Source organism: Bombus pascuorum, chromosome 3 (assembly GCF_905332965.1).
Source record: "Bombus pascuorum chromosome 3, iyBomPasc1.1, whole genome shotgun sequence".
NCBI classification, from domain to species: Eukaryota; Metazoa; Arthropoda; class Insecta; order Hymenoptera; family Apidae; genus Bombus; species Bombus pascuorum.
This window is the reverse complement of record NC_083490.1, coordinates 18,828,115-18,847,415: the sequence shown is the minus strand read 5'-3', so window position 1 is coordinate 18,847,415 and position 19,301 is coordinate 18,828,115. Positions and strand designations below refer to the sequence as shown.

Below are 19,301 nucleotides of genomic sequence, written 5' to 3'. Positions count from 1 at the left end.
TAACAGAACAGCAGCGAGGAAAAAGAAATACGTGCACATCAATTGTATTACGAAGTTCTGTATATTTTATTATCAATATAAATCGTGTAATATGAAGTGTTATGAAGTCTACATTATTGCTCGCCGACAAGAAAATTCAATTGTGTTATTATACAGAAATAAAATGTCAATATCAGTGACTACACGAATATTACCGACCTTTTATTACAGGAATCGTAATGTTTTATTGCAGGAATTTCTATTGGCCATCGATGTAACGTCTAGCGGGACGCCAGAAGAAAAACTAAAGTGGGCTTTCCGGATGTATGACGTTGATGGAAATGGCGTCATTGATATTCAAGAAATGACTAAGATCGTTCAGGTATTATGTCTTTCACATTGATATATATTTCTCTTCTAGCAGATGATAACGACGAAATCTTTTATATCTTTTTCCTTTTGTTTTACACGGGTCGTACGTTTATAGTTTAGAGATAAGATAGCGTAAAAGGACTACGTCACTTCATGTTACATCGTTCAGTTTTTATGTCGATATCAATGAATTTTTCAAAATGAAGTATGACACAGCATAGATAAAATTAAATAGAGAGGTTCGCCGTCAGTTTATCAATTTCAAATTTATTAAAAAAATAAAAAGCTTCGAATTTTCCAATTATTGCCTATTTTTGTGATAACGGGCTCTACTTACGAACTTTCGTCTCGAAAACGAAACAAAAATTGAACAGATTATATTTCTCTATTTCTAGGCAATATACGACATGCTCGGTGCATGCTCGAGCAACAGACCAGCAGACAGTGCAGAAGAGAGAGCGAAAAACATATTTGCAAGAATGGACGAAAATAATGACGGTCAACTTACCGAGGAGGAATTTTTGAAAGGTTGCCTTCAAGACGAAGAGCTTTCAAAAATGCTGGCCCCTTAATTCCCGTGTTTTGTTTCGGGATCGATTATTAATAGTACACTGTTGTCAAAAAACATTCATAAAATACCAACCGACCGAGCAACAGCGATGAAAGCAATTTCAGATACATCTGTCTTTCATACGAAACGTATTTGTTGTAGAATTATACATACATATACAGACGCACGTATTCGTACGCGCCCGTACACATGCATACACGCACAAATACACGGACACGCGCGTGCGCGCGGATACATTGCAGCATTACAATGGTTAATACGAAAACCTGATAGAACGCCTTTAATTCCCAGAATTGCAATTGGCAAAGAACAATAACTAAAGAATCGTTGTCTTTCTACGTTCTAATTTCGAGTCGAGTTACCGGAATCGAATAATTTCTCGAAAGAAATTCGTCGACGGATTACTTTTTAAGGAATCGGATTTAAGTGCTGTGAACGCGAGAGGAGTCCACCCTTGATCTGAATTTACAACCGGTGATACGAAGGAACTCGTACATTGACTACTTGGAAAGTATCCAGCATTAGACATCCAAAAAATACCCAACTTCTCAACAAAAAAAAATAAAAAAAACAAAAAAAAAAAAACACTTAGACTGTGAAGAGGACAACATCGGCAAGCAACGCTTTGCAATCATGACCATTTTAACATTTTATATAGTTGCAATTTCGTTGTCGGATGTAAACACAAAAGAAATATTTCAATGAGATTGCATCGAAGAGTTTAAACTGATGCTTCCGCGGCAAGTACCTTAAGATTGACGTTTAAGGTGAACGTTAATTACTAGACGTAATTTGACAGGATTTTTCAATGTTTCGTGATCGAACGGTTCAGACAGTTGCTCTCCCTTTATAATTTGAACAACGACGACAAAGTGCTAGGACATTTCGTGAGTGATGGTAACACAACGAATTGCAAGAGAGTACTGTCGAATAGGTAGAACAAATTTTCAATCGAGGAATGCAGTTTTATATTGCACGATATACTTCAAATGGTACATTTCACACCCAAAAAGGTATGTCATATTAACTAGTCAATAGTTAACTGATTAACATTTTCATTGAAATTTCTCTCGATCTATCTGTATAGAGTGTCTGGCAATGAAGAAAATATTTTCCAGGCTGATCGTACGTTATAAAATACTATGAAACTTTGAAATAAACAAATTGTATTTATATTTGCCGAATTACTAGGCTTCAAACATTATTTCGTTGGATATTCAAACTTTTATAATCAAGCAATATTGTTTGCATTGTAATTTTGTTTCTGTTTTTAATCGCATTTTATTTGACAATATAAAATCATTCCTTCAAATTCTTCCTTTCAATCCTTTTTGTCAAACATTCTATACTTTTCAAAGATTTCACTGATATGCCTTATACCAGTCTAAATACCGTAGGTACTGAGTTTATTTTTTATTCATTCTATTAAAAATACATGCTACGCTATTTAAAATTTTCGTGAGTGTCACTGTATAATTTCTCATATACGTATTATAGCGAGTGTATAAAATATACACGCGTCGTCTAATACTAGAAGATAAATACGAAACATTTAAGTTGGCAATGTATATGCGTGCAATATAACATGTCTACAAAGAATACTTAGTGTTATTGTGTAATATGCATCAAGCACTACGTTCCTTAAAATTAGGGTAGTAATGAAATATATTCGACAGATAAAATCTATAGTTTAACGGAGATTAAGGAACTTCATGTTGAATAAAAAATATGTCAACGATGTTGTCCCTTTAAATTTACTTGCAATAATTTAAGATGAGGGCATATAGATAATAATACATTAATCAGCTGGTAATAAGGAGATGTGTTGTGAAAATTATAAAATTTGTAATTCGTTAACTTCTTTGTGGTAAGGAAATATGGAAGCAAGGTAACCAGCTCTGAAATTTATACTACAACTGCTTACCAGCACGCATGCAATTTTCTGCTTTTTTTTCATTTCTAGGATCACGCGTAATAAGATAAAAATGCACGAGACGATTTTTCTCGAATCCGACTCTTACATTCAGTTATTTATTGGCACGAAAATATAAATGATTTATAAATTTTATTTTCAATTTAATTTTTTAATGAATTTACACACGTTGGCCGGATCCGCAACTGAATTCCATAAAATTGCCTTGTGCATTTTTAACTTAATTCCGCTTATCCTTTTATGCATCCATGTGATTTTTCAGTTTCGTAATAAACTTCGATTTTACGCTTAATGTAGCTCAATGGAAATCAAAAGTATACCCATAAGCAGATTAATAATTTTATACAAAATCTTCCGCTCGACAGAACTAACTGTACAATTTTTTACAAGATTTATTTCTTTCACTTCTAAACGAAATAAGAAAGCAGAAAGCAATTCGAACGAAAGGTATGGCGTTAATGAACTTTATCCATGGTATTTTATTATTATTTTGATTCCTTATTTGTTTTTCTTCTTTGTTTTTTACATTAGAGTTATCTGTGATTTTTAAAGCCTATAAATCATTCATTACTATTTAGATAGATGAAATACAAAAGTAATTTTTCTTCTTGAAAGAAAGGTTGCCCACACAATACTTGAGATTTTACGAATTTATATAAATCACGGGTAAAATATCGTTTCATTAGGATTTGCTCGGAAGGTTTGTAAGCAGGAAGTAAGTAGGTATCTATGTACTAATATGCAGTTCGTGCAGTTGATGTAAACAAAAATCGCTCGCGTTATCCGTATAGTTACATACATATTATGTATTGTATAGTAGACTAAGTACATATCATTGCCTCTTAAACGAAAATCGATCTGACGAAGTTTTCTTCGTGTTTTTACAACTTCGTGCTTCGATCATGCATACTACGATTTCAGTCAATTTTAAAAGTGAACAAATTTTGTTCGTTAATACGATATTGGAGAAAAGATGCGACCTCACTCGCGCGCGCGTACACACTCCCAAAATCTTTAAATACGTAATTATACGGAGTGAATATATTATTCATTCACGGTATGATAAAAAAGAAAGAATGATCTTTATTCATTCGTTGCAATTTATATAATCAGTGACATTCGTTCATTTAAATACATCGGCACGATATTGATTTTCTTTTAAATGTCCTCAAAAATGGTGGCATTGACCATAAATAAACATGATTTTCTATCGCATTATTTCATTTTGTTTCATAGAAATTATAGTCGACTAATTACCTAACTAATTGTTTAAAATGATAAGACAGAAAAAGATGAATAGAAATAGGAAACTTTCGTATTATTATTAATTTATAGACATATTACAAGTATATGCATACATGTATGTTGAGATACTTTTCACGTTCTGTGTCCCTGTTCGTGATCTTTCGCTTTGTCCCCAATAAATTGAAGGATAATGCGTAACAAAGCATCGCAATTCTCCTTAAATCGAAAGTGCAGCATTGACAATCGAAATAACAAGTTTCTTTATTGAAAGAGTCAATGGATATAGACGAAAAATTTTATAAAGCTTAAGAACAAACCCAAAGTGCATTATATATTACAAACACGTTGTTACATCTCAGTTTCCACATTTGATTTTTGCAGCGTTCAATAATTAAAAATTATTTTTTAATGCTCTCATAAAAGAATACATTAATAAAACCATCTAAACTCTACGAGTAATCTGTTTTCTTCGTAAAGAAGTTATCTGTATTTTTTCATTTTTTCATGTTTTCTTGTACATACTAACATACGAAATACATTTTATAAGCCCACGTATAAAACGTTTTATTAAAAATCTTTGAATCTTGTCAATCGATTTAACGATTTTAATACGTACGAAAGGGGCGTAACTCACCGGATAGCAAAAACATCGCATTCAGTACGTACTCACATTTTATCTCCAATAAGTATTTTACTGAATTAATCTTAAGTTACAAAAGTTCAGTATATTCGTACGCCGTAACAATCCCAATAATTTCGTAATATGTGTCAAAGTTATTAAAACGACAATTACTGTTACATCAACGTAATATACGAAGTAACAACTCAATGAACAATGCTTAATCACTTTGATGGAATATTCTACCGTTAATATACACCCCATAGAGGGATATTTTATGAAATCTACTGTGAAAACTATCCGAAAGTATAATCAATTGAAACTACGAATCTTACAAGTTAAACATGAGAAATTCAAATGCAAGCGAAAAATTGAATTACCTACGCTATTTCACAAATCTATACTATTTTATATTTTTCTACGCCATCCATTCTATCCTCCCTATACATTCAATCACTCTTCCAACCTGTTAAAAGGCACGCTTCTATCTTTTTTTTTCTTTTTTTTTTTTTACTAATAATTATCACTAGAATGCGGATTTCTATGCATTTATGGGAAATTTAAAGGTGCAAGAAATGCACAGAATGCGCATGACAGGCAAAAATATATAAAATATTCAAGACACAATATTCTTCCATACAATTATAATATTTCGTAGGGGAAACAAAGCTTAGCTCCCACTTTTTAGTTGTATCCTTAAAGACATGGACTTTCATAAATATCAACTGTCTAACCACTCTTTCTACAACTTTTTGATAAATTATGCATTACAGCTGTAAAACAAAACATTATAATTCAAATATACTCTATGTATTGCGCGATAAAGAGATTCGTGACAGTCCTCGAATGACACGGTAGACATTTTTTATTTTCAGGCCTTCTTCGAATGTTAGGATCACACGGATCCTCTCAGAAGAAATGTGGTTTAGACCAGTTTTGCTTTCGATGTATGAAATATCATTGTTGCTTTTAGGGGTGCGATAAAAGTGTCTTACGTGAAACGATTGCATTCAAAAAGGGACATATTACGATATATAGAACGTATTCCTCTTCTTTTTTAAGTCTTTTAAATATATTTTAGGATAGGCAGCTTCTTTTGTCATATAATCTATTTTTTTACAATATTATTGACGATATTATGACAAAATTTAGCAATGTATTTATGCTTATATCTTTACATTTTGTATAAATACTTTCATGTAATTTATGTATTCCACGAGACTAATCTCCCATATATCTATTAATAAAGATACATTGATACCAATATATGGATATGGGTATGAATATGGATATAGGGATGAATATATGATGATTATTGTAACATGTAAACCCTGACGAAAGTCGAACTCGTTTGTTCGTTGTGCTGCTCGTGTAATAATCCGTAAGCTGTTGAAACATTCAAGCGAGAATTTCAATTCGAATTATACTTTCAAATAAATGATTAATTTATTTAAAGAATCACCAATAAAATCCTGTTGTCATAATAATACACGAAATATATTTCGTGACTTTCAATTGCTTCGTATGTAACAAAATTTTCAAAACTCTACTCACAAATTTTATATTCTTATTTCAAAAATTCTTCTAATTGAATAAATATTTTAATACTTTTCATCGCATCGAGTTACGCGTAATACTTGTTAAAACTTTCCAAACGGTGTAAATGAAATTTTTTAAACTTCATAAAACAAAGTAAACTTCGCTTTCACGTTATTACCATAAATTAATGAACAATTAAAATTAATTCAAAATTTACAATACAATGATTTACATTATACAATTTATTATGATAACATTAATTTCAGAATTTCATTGTATATTTCGTTTCGAACGCAATGGTACACGTATCATCAGTGATGGTATATGGTTTGAAATTAAATGTAAAAATGATATGAAGATACAAAAGAAAATATCGTATTTCCTTTATTTATAAAAATTGTTCTTTTCTTTGAAATTATATTATCACAAACAGATTTATGCATATTCCATTACTCAAAGTAGATGCATACATTACTGGAAAATTCTTTTAATTCTCACAGAATTATATTTGCTAAAAACATAATTATATATGTATATATTTGTGACAGAGAGAATATACTGCCGATTATTATTTCTGATTTTACATACTTCGACGTCGTTTCGACAATTTATTTAGTATATAGGCTCTTTAGGACCAGTAGTCTTCGATATATTTGAAGAATATATAGCCTTTGTAGAAATCTAAGATTAATAGATCGTAATAATGAACATAATTTGAATAGATACTTCAAATTTAAAATATCTTCTCTGCTATTCTTCCTCTACTTCTTCTCATTTGATGCTAATGCTGACGTTGTATAATGCTGCTTCTGCATCTACTTTCCGTTTTTATGCTGACTATTAAATATGAACTTGATACTAAAGAAACAATACGTATAAACTCTTCTATCATATTATGTAAATGAATTCCTTGTTGTTCCCTCAAAATCTTAAAATTCATACTTCGAATCTTTAAAGCTGTCATTAATTTACCATCAAACTAATGAATAGATTTCGAAATATAATCGTAATAAAATTATTAGTTTGATGTCGTATAAATAAAATTGTTTAGAGTCAATGTTTTCGAAATTCACCAGACTATGTAATTAACAACCAAAGGCTTTTAACAACTTAATCTCAATGTAAGTTAATTAAGTTAAGAAAAATTCTTTTCTTAGAAAAAAGCAAAATCTGTAAAGAGATTTATTCGGTAACTTATTAAATTTTTGTATACTTTGCTGGTGTCCAATCGTATTAAATAGAAGATTAAATAAAAAATGTAATAAATTATATGTAATAGCGTCGTAAAGTATGTGATAGTTATGTGTTACTTTTATTTTCCAAAAGCAAAAAAAAAAAGACTAAAAAATAAATAAATATATTTCGGTGGAAAGATTTATGAAATGTATAATAACAAGTAAGAGGTAGTTCAATGTGCAATTGAACGATAATTATATTCGTATCGTTTAGTATAAGATTATTAAATAAGATTGTAAATTTATTTGAAATCACGATCAACGATTTGACAAGATCTTACGACTGTATATTTTATGGCCTTGTTATCTTATAAATTGAAAGGTTTGAGATATACGTACTTCTTCCAAAGATCAGCACATTTACACAGTTTTATTATAGATTATTTTGTAGTCGTTAGATTTTCGGATCTCTGTGTCTCTTCAGAAACATGTAATTAAAAATTGTATATGCATTCGTTATACTCATTAAATAATGTAAAATGTGTGAAAGGAAACGATATATATATTTGCTAACGTAGTAACATTGATTTTGCTGATATTAAAGTTCTTATGTAATCTAGCTAATGCGCGTCACAATACTGTATGAATTTTGTACATACAGTATATTTCAAGAAGGGTGCGAAATAACGTCCTTTTAAGAAAAGGAGGATAAATTCATAACGTCCTTTAAGAAAAGCACCGACTTTTATCTGTAGTTATTTAATATACATATGTATGCGTTCTTTTAACGAGAATCTTGCATAGGGCACAAACATGTTCGATTTTCAAGAACACTGCATACAAGGTCTAAGAAATTCATTAAGTTGGTTTTTTGCCTAATGATTAAAAATCTTAAAATGACATATTAAAAGGAAGGAAAATAATGATTCGAAATAATTTAAAGAACTATAAAAATAATATAGATATGTTCTTTAGAAATAATCTATTATTTGAATAAACCGAATTTTGCTATTATGTATTTTATTCCAATCATTAAATTACAAATTTAGTATTATGAATTAATGTATGTTACAATTAATGCGTTACATTTACCAAAAAAGTTATGAGATAAAAAAGCAGCTGTTACACTTGTTATGTATGTGCGTGTGTGTGTGTATACATATACATATACATACTATATATAACATTTCTTAATGTACATTTGAATTTTTCCATAAGGAAAAGAAATGTTTTTCTTTCAAATCCACTTGAACTTACTATACTTACTAGAACTTACTATAACAATGTAGCTAAACGCAATTAATTCCGCGATTTTAAAGAAAACTGGGACGGGTCACATATTGTGGAAAATGAAAAATCTACCATATTTTTGTAACAGTCTATAAAATAGTTTCAAGAATATTTTTATTTTATCACACATTCATTTCATGCAATAAACTGTTTTATCGTTAACAAATATCATCCAACATAAAATACATGGAAGAAATTTCTGTAAACAGATAATTTTGAAACAAGTACCTGAATTTCAGTATTCGATTTTAGTATTATTTCAGACCAATCAACCCATTTTTCTTTGAAATCTCAATATAAATTCGAAAAGAATACCTTGCATCTTGTTACATACATAAAAGTTTGTTCTAAATCATATTTGTCATCGCTTCTGCGTACTTTTATAATCTGTTAAAGTCGTCGTATAATCTTTGGATCACAAAATAAGAAAATTCGTAGTTCAAGTTACATATTACCTACGTAATATGTAATTACATATAAGATGCAATTAATAAAATTAATCAAACTATGACCGATAGTTTCTATTTATAACTTACTAAAATAAAGTATTAAAACTATTATTCAGTTTCAGAGCGGCAAGAAATATTCGTGATCCAATGATTAATCGTACTTATAAGATCGGTAGTTCACTTCTAAAACACGCATCTTGAAATTGACATTCATTATGCTGCAAATTAAAGCGTACCATTGCATTTATTTTGTGATATTTTAGTAGTATGAATTATTTCTCAGATATGAGTATATCGATTAATTAATTGATATTAATAAACATGCGTATTTCATGATACAGGTATATGTAATGCGTCAGTATGAACATTATACGATGGGTCGACATAAAAATAGATACACGAGAATGTGTTTTACAAGAATTACTTGACGCCATTCATACATTTGCTTAAAATTATGTAGATTATCGGTGGTAAGAATTTTACAGCACATTGTCAAGCGCAACGGATAATATTATGAGTCTAAATATCATTAACATACATTATTAATCATGTATGATGACCATTTTTGATTCTCGATTACTTTTAACTGTTGAGAACCAAATGAGAATAATAGAACTTGCTAGAGACAAAATGATATTAATTTAAAGTTGACATGCTACAATACTCTCGAGATGATTGCGTTACGACTCGGTCACATAATTTTTATCCTTCGCAGTGAAAATTCCAAATAACATACAAATTGTAATCATAGGATTACAAACTACTCATGAATAATTTATTATTTTATTATTAATCGAGTCTCCCTTTAAATCGAAACTAAATGAACGTGTTTTTTAGATTTTAGTTCTTTTTCTTTAAATAATCTAAAATACAATATAAAATATTGTGTATACATAGAAATGCTTTCAGACTTGAACAGACACCGACATAATTCCAGAAACATGTTTTTTAAATTTTACACCTTTAATTCACGTTCGTAATACACGTGAATGGTCTAATAAGATCTAATATATATGTACTTATTACGTCAGCACGATACTTATTAATATTTCGTTTAAACAATCAAACATAATTTGTTCGTAAATGGTATGCACCGCGAAAAAAAGAAACGAAAAATATCGACATTACTCATCATTACTAATAATATTATAATAATAAATCACAGTATGCTATAAATGTATTATCATTCTTGTTGTTGTTGTTGTTGTTATTGTTGTTGTAATCATTGTTGTTGATGTTATTATTATTATCATCATTATTATTATCGTTGTTGTTGTTGTTATTATTATTGTTATTGTTACTATCATCATCATTATTATTATTATCGTTGTTGTTGTTATTGTTATCATTATCATCATTATTATTGTTATACTATCATCGACGTTTTTTTATCAAAATTGCTGTTTCTTCTATATTTCTTTTTACCATTACTAGAGCCACATTAACATTTTGTTTGTTTTGTAACAATGGTGTGAATGTGTATGACTTTATAGGTGCAAATATAATGTTAACAGTTCGGTTTTTTGTGGTGTATGGTGGATCTACACTACCGTTCAGAAGTATAAAAGAAAAAAATTACTGCGGTTAATTAAAAGTCATTTAGTCAGAAATCAGCAGGTGTGCGGGTACTTTTGAACGATAGTGCATAAAGAAGTGCACGTTGCATAGCTGTTTCATCTCGCCGCCTCGTCAAGTCGATAAAGGATTGAAACAATATCAGCGAGTCCATAATCTATTCCGTAGTCATATCTCCTCCTCCTTTCTCCTCTTCCATCTCTCTTTGAATATGATTCACGAATGTACACATGTTTTCTATGGCCAATGAAGAAAACCGCAAAAGCCCGGTTTCCACCGAGATCATGTAATTCGACAATTTTTTAAACAAATAGGTACAAACACTTATGTACTCTTTCTTGTTTACAGGCGTGCCTGGTGGAAACTACCAGCCACGAAGTGCCTGTTTTAGACGGCACCAGTAGAATAGTAGACTAGTTAGTGCTTAATTATCCACTAATTGAATTCTGAGACCCCTCGACGCAATTTTAAAAGGGGACTTCGAATAACCATGGGAAAACAAAACAGCAAGCTCAAGCCAGAAGTACTAGAAGACCTCAAGCAAAATACGGAATTCTCAGGTAGATTTTGATCAATTTTGTTCGTATATGTATTTCATTTAACATTCAATTCAATAATAAATAATTCGAAATTTAATTAACTAATATTTTTTTCATTTTAATTCTATCTAACAGTTAAAAACAAACTCGGTAAATCTAAAACATCTAACAAAAAACTAGGGGGGGAGAAGGGATTTAACTTTTTAATTTTTATTTGCACATCTCATCGTCAGGCAGATTCATTCAACTCAATGAAAAAATGTATGTCTTTTTAAAGATGCTGAAATCCAAGAATGGTACAAAGGCTTCTTGAAGGACTGTCCGAGTGGGCACCTCAGCGTAGAAGAATTTAAAAAAATATATGGAAATTTCTTCCCTTACGGCGATGCCTCTAAGGTAAATTAAATTAATTCATCTGATAAACGATAAAACTTTTATAATCTTTACATTTTTTCAAAGTATTAATTACTATCAAGCAGTCGTCTTAACTAATTTTCAAAATGACTGGTTCAAATTTTCTTCTTCTTTTATTACTAAAATTACCAAAAGCACGACTTTCGTTAACATTGAAATATATGCTCGTTTATACACATTTTATCGTAATTATAACTATTTATATACAGTGTATTGTTATTGTACTGATAAAGAAATTTGGGATTGTTCCATCATATTATTCACAAATATGTTACACGTAGTTTGCAGAACATGTATTCAGAACATTCGACGCGAATGGGGATGGAACAATCGACTTTCGAGAATTTCTATGCGCTCTCAGCGTAACATCTCGTGGTAAACTGGAACAGAAATTAAAGTGGGCCTTCAGCATGTACGATCTTGATGGTAATGGTTATATTTCGCGGCAAGAAATGCTGGAAATTGTGACGGTAAGGATGAAACGATTACGAGGAATGAAAGCTCAATTTTGATAATTTTATGATACCGTGAAGATCTCAAATATCCGATTAATGTGTCCATTATAATCGGAAAACGAGTCTTAAAATATTCATTTTAATGAAACCTAATGTCTAGTTAATAGTGGCTTGAAAAATGACAAAAGAATATAATAATAACAGTTTCTTTTTCTCAGCCTCCAGGCCATGAAAAGGGACTCGGTTTACAATTAACTCTTAAATTCAAACAAATACTCGTATTTAAATTATTTCTAAATACTCGTATAAAAATACTGCTCTACTTACCAGGCAATCTATAAAATGGTGGGGTCCGTAATGAAAATGCCGGAAGACGAATCTACGCCAGAAAAAAGAACCGACAAGATATTCCGACAGATGGATAAAAACAAGGATGGCAAATTATCGCTCGACGAGTTCATAGAAGGGGCAAAAAGTGATCCGTCTATCGTGCGACTGTTGCAGTGCGATCCTAGTGCACAAGCTCAGTGAGGCCCTGGGCTATTACGCAAGTATTACTGTGTCATCTATATAACAAGGTCGGGACCCGGTCCGATAATGTCCAATAGAAATAAAGCAAATAGAAAAGTTACGTTCATAAAGAAATATCCTGGATACGAAGGATTCACTTGGAAATCTATCAAAGCATTACTCTTATAATTTAATTTTCTTTATTTAGAAAGACATTTAGTTACAAAAATTAGTTAATAATAAACCAGAAGAATTCTGTTCCTTTCAGGAGTTATTATACTTAATTTTATTTTCTTATGAATCGTAATAAATGGTATAGAAAACATTTGATAGGTTTTCACGTGAAATATCTTTACGTAATTATTTACTAAAAAATATATAGGTGGTAGGAATAAGAGACATTTGTAAATTGGACCGGAACCCGAATAAGTCCAGGGCCTCCGGGCCCATGGCGCTTGCGCATACCGCAAGCTAGTCTACAAGACTAGTCCAGTCGCTCCGTCTCGTAAACGGATCGGTTTTAACACAAGTTTCATATATTTCGATAGTACTATGCTGCGTAGGGACGAATGACTTGTGAAGCTATCGAGAGATCCCGAGAATTTTGATTCGTAATAATTCTAAACAAACATGGAAATATAGAATACAAAACATGAAATACGAACGTAGAAATTCTACGACGAACATACTACATACGTTACCATACTTGGTACTTGTGGTTGATTTTTCTGATAATTCTAACTATATGTTCCTTTCCGTTTTTGTTATTCGATCACGCTAGTTGGAAAATTATTTAATCTTATAATATTTTTTCTATTTTTTCGATGCTCGCAATCTTATGGAACACCCATAAAAACTGATTTTTACAAAAGCTCGATTTTGTTGAATAATATTTTTTACAATATAATTGCCTTTAACTACTGTTGACCTTCTTTTAACGAGATGATTAACGTAATTAGCTATATATATATATATATATATATATATATTATATTAACGTTATCATGTGTTCGCGACCTTCATTTAAAATTAAACATTATAAATAATGCCCCTCGTCGACACGTTCTCGAGTAATCGTTTTTAGCACAAGTCCCCGTCATACGCAGCTTAAGGGTAAATTAATCTTTAAATGCGTTACATGATTTTTGTAAGCTATTCGCAAGAGCATATTTTATATTAAAAGATAGTAAACGTTTATAATTTTAGCAAAACGCTTTTGATTTTTCAGTACACGCAGTAAAACTGTTAATTACCGAAAAGACTTATTTACGTGGTATCGTACTATATTAGCAACGAATTTAAGCAATTAATGGTCATCGAAATAACAAAGGTCATTGGAAAAGGGTATAAAGCGAAAAGTCTCTTGTTCAACGAAATATCATGCTTTTACAATGCATGTGTAATATGAAGTTTTGTTTTTCTTTATAGATACGTAACATTTGCTCAAATAGCCATTATGTTTCATTTTATTAATAAATAGCAAAAATGTATAATGAAAGACTGTGAAAATATTGGTATGTTAAGGTTAATTGAAATATAATACAGTTAAATATTTTTGTAGCTTTAAACACATATTTTTTTTCTATTCTAATATTCTACATTAATTTAAATAATCAGTTAAAATTTCTGTAAAATTAGATAAACGTTTCTTCTAAGAGCTACACCCACCCCCCGTGACCTTTGTTACAATTGCTTTATTAATACACGTTAATTTTGATAGAATAAATTCAGCTAGAAGAATAGAGTAAAATTAATCATCTTCTCGTAAAAGAAGGAAAAAGTGTAAAGTATCATTGCCTATTCAAGTAACTGAATTCATGACGATTTTCAGTTGCTTTTGAGCTACTGAAAACCTACAAGATTTCGAGCCGAATGGAAGATTTGGACAAAAAGAAATGATGGAAAAAGAAGCAAATGACGAAGAAATGACAAAGAAAATAAAATGAAAAATGGGAAGCCGAAAGAATCACGCTCACGCGCATAAACTGTTTTAGAGATTTATTTTTACGAGTGCGTATGTCGCGTGTACGTGTGCGAACATGCTATGTGTGCGACTAAGTATTTTAATGTGCATTTGCGCGTATGCATACGAATAGAGAAGAAGCAGCGAATAGTACAGAGTAGTAAAGAATATGAAAGGAATAATGAGATACAAAACTTTATATAAGGACGACAACAAACCTAGACTTAAAAACAGATGCAAAAAAGAAATAGCGAATAATATAAAATCTCCCATTAGCTATTGTTCAATTAGAATCAATTATTTTATCACACATTACATATATGTATACGCGACATTGTAACTCTGTTCATTTTTTATCAGTGATACGACATAACAATTTACTGGTTCTTTAATTATAACATGATCGATTTATAACAGAATTTTCATTAATTGCGCAAAGGAAGATATATATTTGTAAATTTCAATTTACATTACGACAAATCTTGAAAGATTCATCGTATATACTTTATACGTTATTATTTTTTCCGATATATTAAAATATGATAACCGTTATTTTTTTAATTTTCCTGCCTGCTTAGTATCACTGAAGGAAATTATATATATATATTATGTATAATATACATATGTTATAATTTTGCACTTGGTCGTTACACTGGCAGTATTGCTTTACAGGAGAGCAACATATTATAAAGATACAAATATGTACATATATACACCCCATATATATATGTATATATTTCTATCAACACATATGTATACCTATTATACTTTCTAAGATGTACATTCTTTCATCTTGTGCTCATTAATAATTAAGGATAAAGACTACATAGTTATATCTTTTATCCACATAGTCACTGTATAAATTAAATAACCTCATTAAAATTAATATATAAGATTCTAAAATAAATCTTGAATTTTTCTCGCTATTCAATAGGACATAAATAGCAACACGAAAGGAAAAAATTAGTAATTATAAAAAACATGATGACTTTGCCTTCTGAAATATACAAAAAGAAAGAGAAGGGAAAATGAAGAAAATTCTATTTAGATAAAGTAGGATCGATATTTTACATTCAGTACTAGTTGACACACAAAATGTAATTATTGTATCTTAAAACAGGAGAAGCAATAAGCAAGAAAAAAAAAAAAAAATAAATCGCGACTAAATTAGCACGATTTTAAAATCGGTGATGTCGTGTAATTTTTATAATTTCACAGTCGCCCAGTATTTAACAATTTTCTAACAGTTTTTTTATGAAACAAGCACGTAAGATGGATATTAAGTCGTGTCAATTCGTTAAAACACGAGTAGTATTAGTCAGTTAATATAATTCATGAATTGAAAAGTAGAAGGAAGAAACATTTTACGATGAATTAAAAGCTATTGAATTGTATGTAATTAAAAAGTTCTCCAAACGTACCGTTGTATATATTAATTCTTTCTTCTCATTACGTATTCTTCCTTTAATTTATTCCAAAAATTTTGTTTTCTATCTTATATTTTATAACGATTTTAATTTATTGTTAAAATCATTTTCAACTTATATTATTTTATATGTGACTAGATAATATTAAATTTATATAGAAAAATGATTTTTTGTTAATTTATTTTTAACTTAAAAGATAGTTTCATTAATTGCAATGTAGTATTAGCAAGAATTTGAATACAACATTTTGTCTATTCAATATCTATTAAATTGCTTAAATCATTTTTAGAAAATTTTAGAAATGAGCCATTAAATAATCAATTAAATGACATAACAACAGGTATATGCACAAAATAATTTCAACGATGTAAGATGTATGTATTTAAATACGCAAATATCAGGAATGTGACAAGTGTATATAAATATATTTAATTATATTGTAAACATGAAAGTTTTAAATTGTGACAGATGCAACAAAAGCAATTTATTTGAAATTAATATTCTTTCCACGATTATTATATATGTATGTATATAAATACATTTTGTTTCTGTCAATAGCACTTATCAAATGTTTTCAAGTATTATACACTCAAACTAAAAAAATGGAATGATTTGTAATTAAAACAAAAAAGTTGATTTATTTGCTGCAAAATTTTCATTCTTATATATTTAATATGTAATCATAGTAGTAAAGAAAAAGTTATAATAACTTCATTTACATATAAATTTTATAAATTTTCGAAAGATAAAATATTCTTGAAACCTTTAATGGTACAACTACTTCATTAAATTTATTTCTTATGTTGAAATTCTATATTTTGTTACTAATGACATTTTACATAATTAATTTATTAAAATGACAAATATCAGAATGTACTTTTAAAAAGGAAGAAAGAATGAAATATTAAAAGAAAAGAAAATGTATGCTTAAGAGGAAGGAGGAAAAAATAAATGAAAAAATGATACTATAAAATAAATATGAAATATAAGTTCAAAATGCTGAAATTAAGAATGTAAATTTCAACATTCAAGAATTCTCATAAAATAGTTATATGTACTTCATTTTTTTAAACATTAGATACAATATATATATATATATTAAATAATATAAATTTTGTTCAAATTTATTTTAAAAAAGATATCAGTGATGACAGAAAAATTATGGCCATTAAGGGTTCCTTTGATATTCTAAAGAAAACTATATCTTACGAAAGAACATTTATAAACTTCGTTAAATTTATTGCTAAAAATTTACTATACTGCTATACCATGCTGATTTATTATAACCCAAGTCAATTGAGAAATCACATGTTACATACTATTGTTCAAATATATGTTATATATTGTTATCGAAAATAACATTTTTATGAATTTCTATGCTGGAATAAGGATTGCAACTAGTAAAATAATATTGAAATAGCATTTACTGCTCGTGTTTGTCGTGATATTTCTTCCTAAACTATATAATTTCTTCCTAAAGATAAGATGTATGAAATTCGAATCCAATTACTGATTGATGATTTTAACTCCTTCCAATAACACTTCATGATTTAATCGTTAAGAAAAAATAAAATTTATGCCAGAACTATATAGTAACCTTAACACTTTTTCTCTCTATCTCTTAGCATGAAAAGAAATACCTAACACTTTTCTTTCTGTGGGTTTAATAAACATCAACATTTATTACATATTAAAATTTATCTATACTATATTATGATTTTTGCCTAATATTTTAATATTCCTAATAAATTAGAGATTGTTCTTTAGAATGTCAACAGTATAACAGATTACTAATATTTCTTGTACCAAGAACCTATCACAAAAACTTTAATAATACTTCTAACATAGTTGATCTTATTAATAACTCATGCCTTGAAAATTTTCTGCACTTATAAAAATCTTCTGATACCTATCTTAATAATGATCACAATGGAGTCGTATAGTTTCACAATTAAATAATGTTATACATGCGATATATACATTATCCAAGGCAGTATTGTTTTAATTTTCTTTGTTACTATATCCTCATTATTCTTTATATAACAAATTATTTATGCCCATATTTGAGTAAAATAATTCTGTACTCACAAAAGTGATATTTTTATAGCAAAAGATAAGAATACCTACTGTGTGTGTTTAATAAAGAACATAAAACAATAAGTGTGTTAATATGTAAGGAAATATGAAAATTTAAAAATAATCATATAAATAATTTTTTAAGTCATTTATTGTTGCACAAGTATTTGTTCCATTCATAAATGGTAGAATAATAATTAAAATTGATAAACAAACTATACGGCTCAAATTTTAACAAACAAAGAAGATAATAAATGAAATCCTTCAAGTACACACCAAAGATTGTAATCCTCTACCGGTGTTTCTCTCATACATTAAAAATAGATGTTCTCCTATTGATATCAATATTGTATCTTCTTTTACCAATTACTTGTTCATGGTAACTCTGTAATCTTTTGTAATTCTTGATGTCTTCAAAAGTTGAATATTTTTAAAATCTTTCATCTGTTTTTCTTATGTAGAATTTCACTTGATTGTCTATGGCTCAATATTTTTTATCGCTAGGGATTATTAACAAATTCAGTTTAAGTCTATATATTTATTGGTGCTAAGTGTGTATGTGAAGTACAAAATGTATATTATTAATATTATGTTCATCATTATTACTAAAATCGTTTTGTCAAACTTTTGCTTAACCACTTCTGTGTCAATATCTTTTTAAAGAAATCTATGTAAACCATTGGTTACAAGCAAAAATTTATCTAAAAAATGTCATGTTAAAAGTAATAAAATAATTAATAATTCCTGATCAGATACTGAAATGGCTCATGCAAAAGTAAAATATTACGTTTTTATATTGCAGTATCCCCAATTATAACAAATAATTGATTAGTTAATTCAGTATATAGTTAATTTATAATCTGTGTAACAATATAATATAAGATACTAATATTGTACAAAGCAAAAGAATTAAAAATCAAAGCACAATTCATCATTTTATTGTTATATTGAGACTAGAACACCGGTAAAATATTTGCGTACAATATTGGTTATAAGACATGAAATATTAATTTGCTTTATACCTTAGACATATTTACTATAAATTAAAATAATAGTTTGTCATAAGTAATGGTTATTAATAGTGATTTATTATTATATATAAGGATAAAATAATTTGTGTATCAATTAATTATTACATTAAAGTGTTGATATTATACTCGTTCAACCTGA

The 19,301-nt window shown here is 28.9% G+C and overlaps 2 protein-coding genes and 1 long non-coding RNA gene across 9 annotated transcripts in view; 2 read left to right on the top strand and 1 right to left on the bottom strand.

The window, feature by feature from the left end:
* Nucleotides 1-11,279, top strand: part of LOC132904846 (neuronal calcium sensor 2) — a 75,321-nt gene extending 64,042 nt beyond the window's left edge. For 6 of the 7 annotated variants that reach the window (XM_060955630.1, XM_060955629.1, XM_060955624.1 and 3 more), the window contains 2 exons: nucleotides 233-361; nucleotides 747-5,985. In XM_060955630.1, the coding sequence (XP_060811613.1) occupies nucleotides 233-361; nucleotides 747-923 (306 nt within the window). In that variant the 3' untranslated portion in view covers nucleotides 924-5,985. Of the gene's footprint in view, nucleotides 1-232; nucleotides 362-746; nucleotides 5,986-11,095 lie in introns of those variants that run through there. The other variant, XR_009657666.1, reaches the window with a different exon arrangement.
* LOC132904853 (uncharacterized) lies at nucleotides 7,907-8,294 on the bottom strand. The gene is made up of 2 exons (XR_009657667.1): nucleotides 8,155-8,294; nucleotides 7,907-8,124 (listed from the first exon to the last, which is right to left on the bottom strand). It is a non-coding gene; the product is annotated as an uncharacterized LOC132904853 (long non-coding RNA).
* Nucleotides 11,168-19,296, top strand: LOC132904848 (neurocalcin homolog). Its single transcript, XM_060955633.1, has 4 exons — nucleotides 11,168-11,307; nucleotides 11,564-11,682; nucleotides 11,982-12,170; nucleotides 12,486-19,296. The coding sequence occupies exons 1-4, from the start codon at nucleotides 11,238-11,240 to the stop codon at nucleotides 12,684-12,686; spliced, it is 579 nt and encodes a 192-aa protein (XP_060811616.1). The 5' UTR covers nucleotides 11,168-11,237; the 3' UTR covers nucleotides 12,687-19,296.
* Nucleotides 19,297-19,301: the final 5 nt, after the last annotated feature.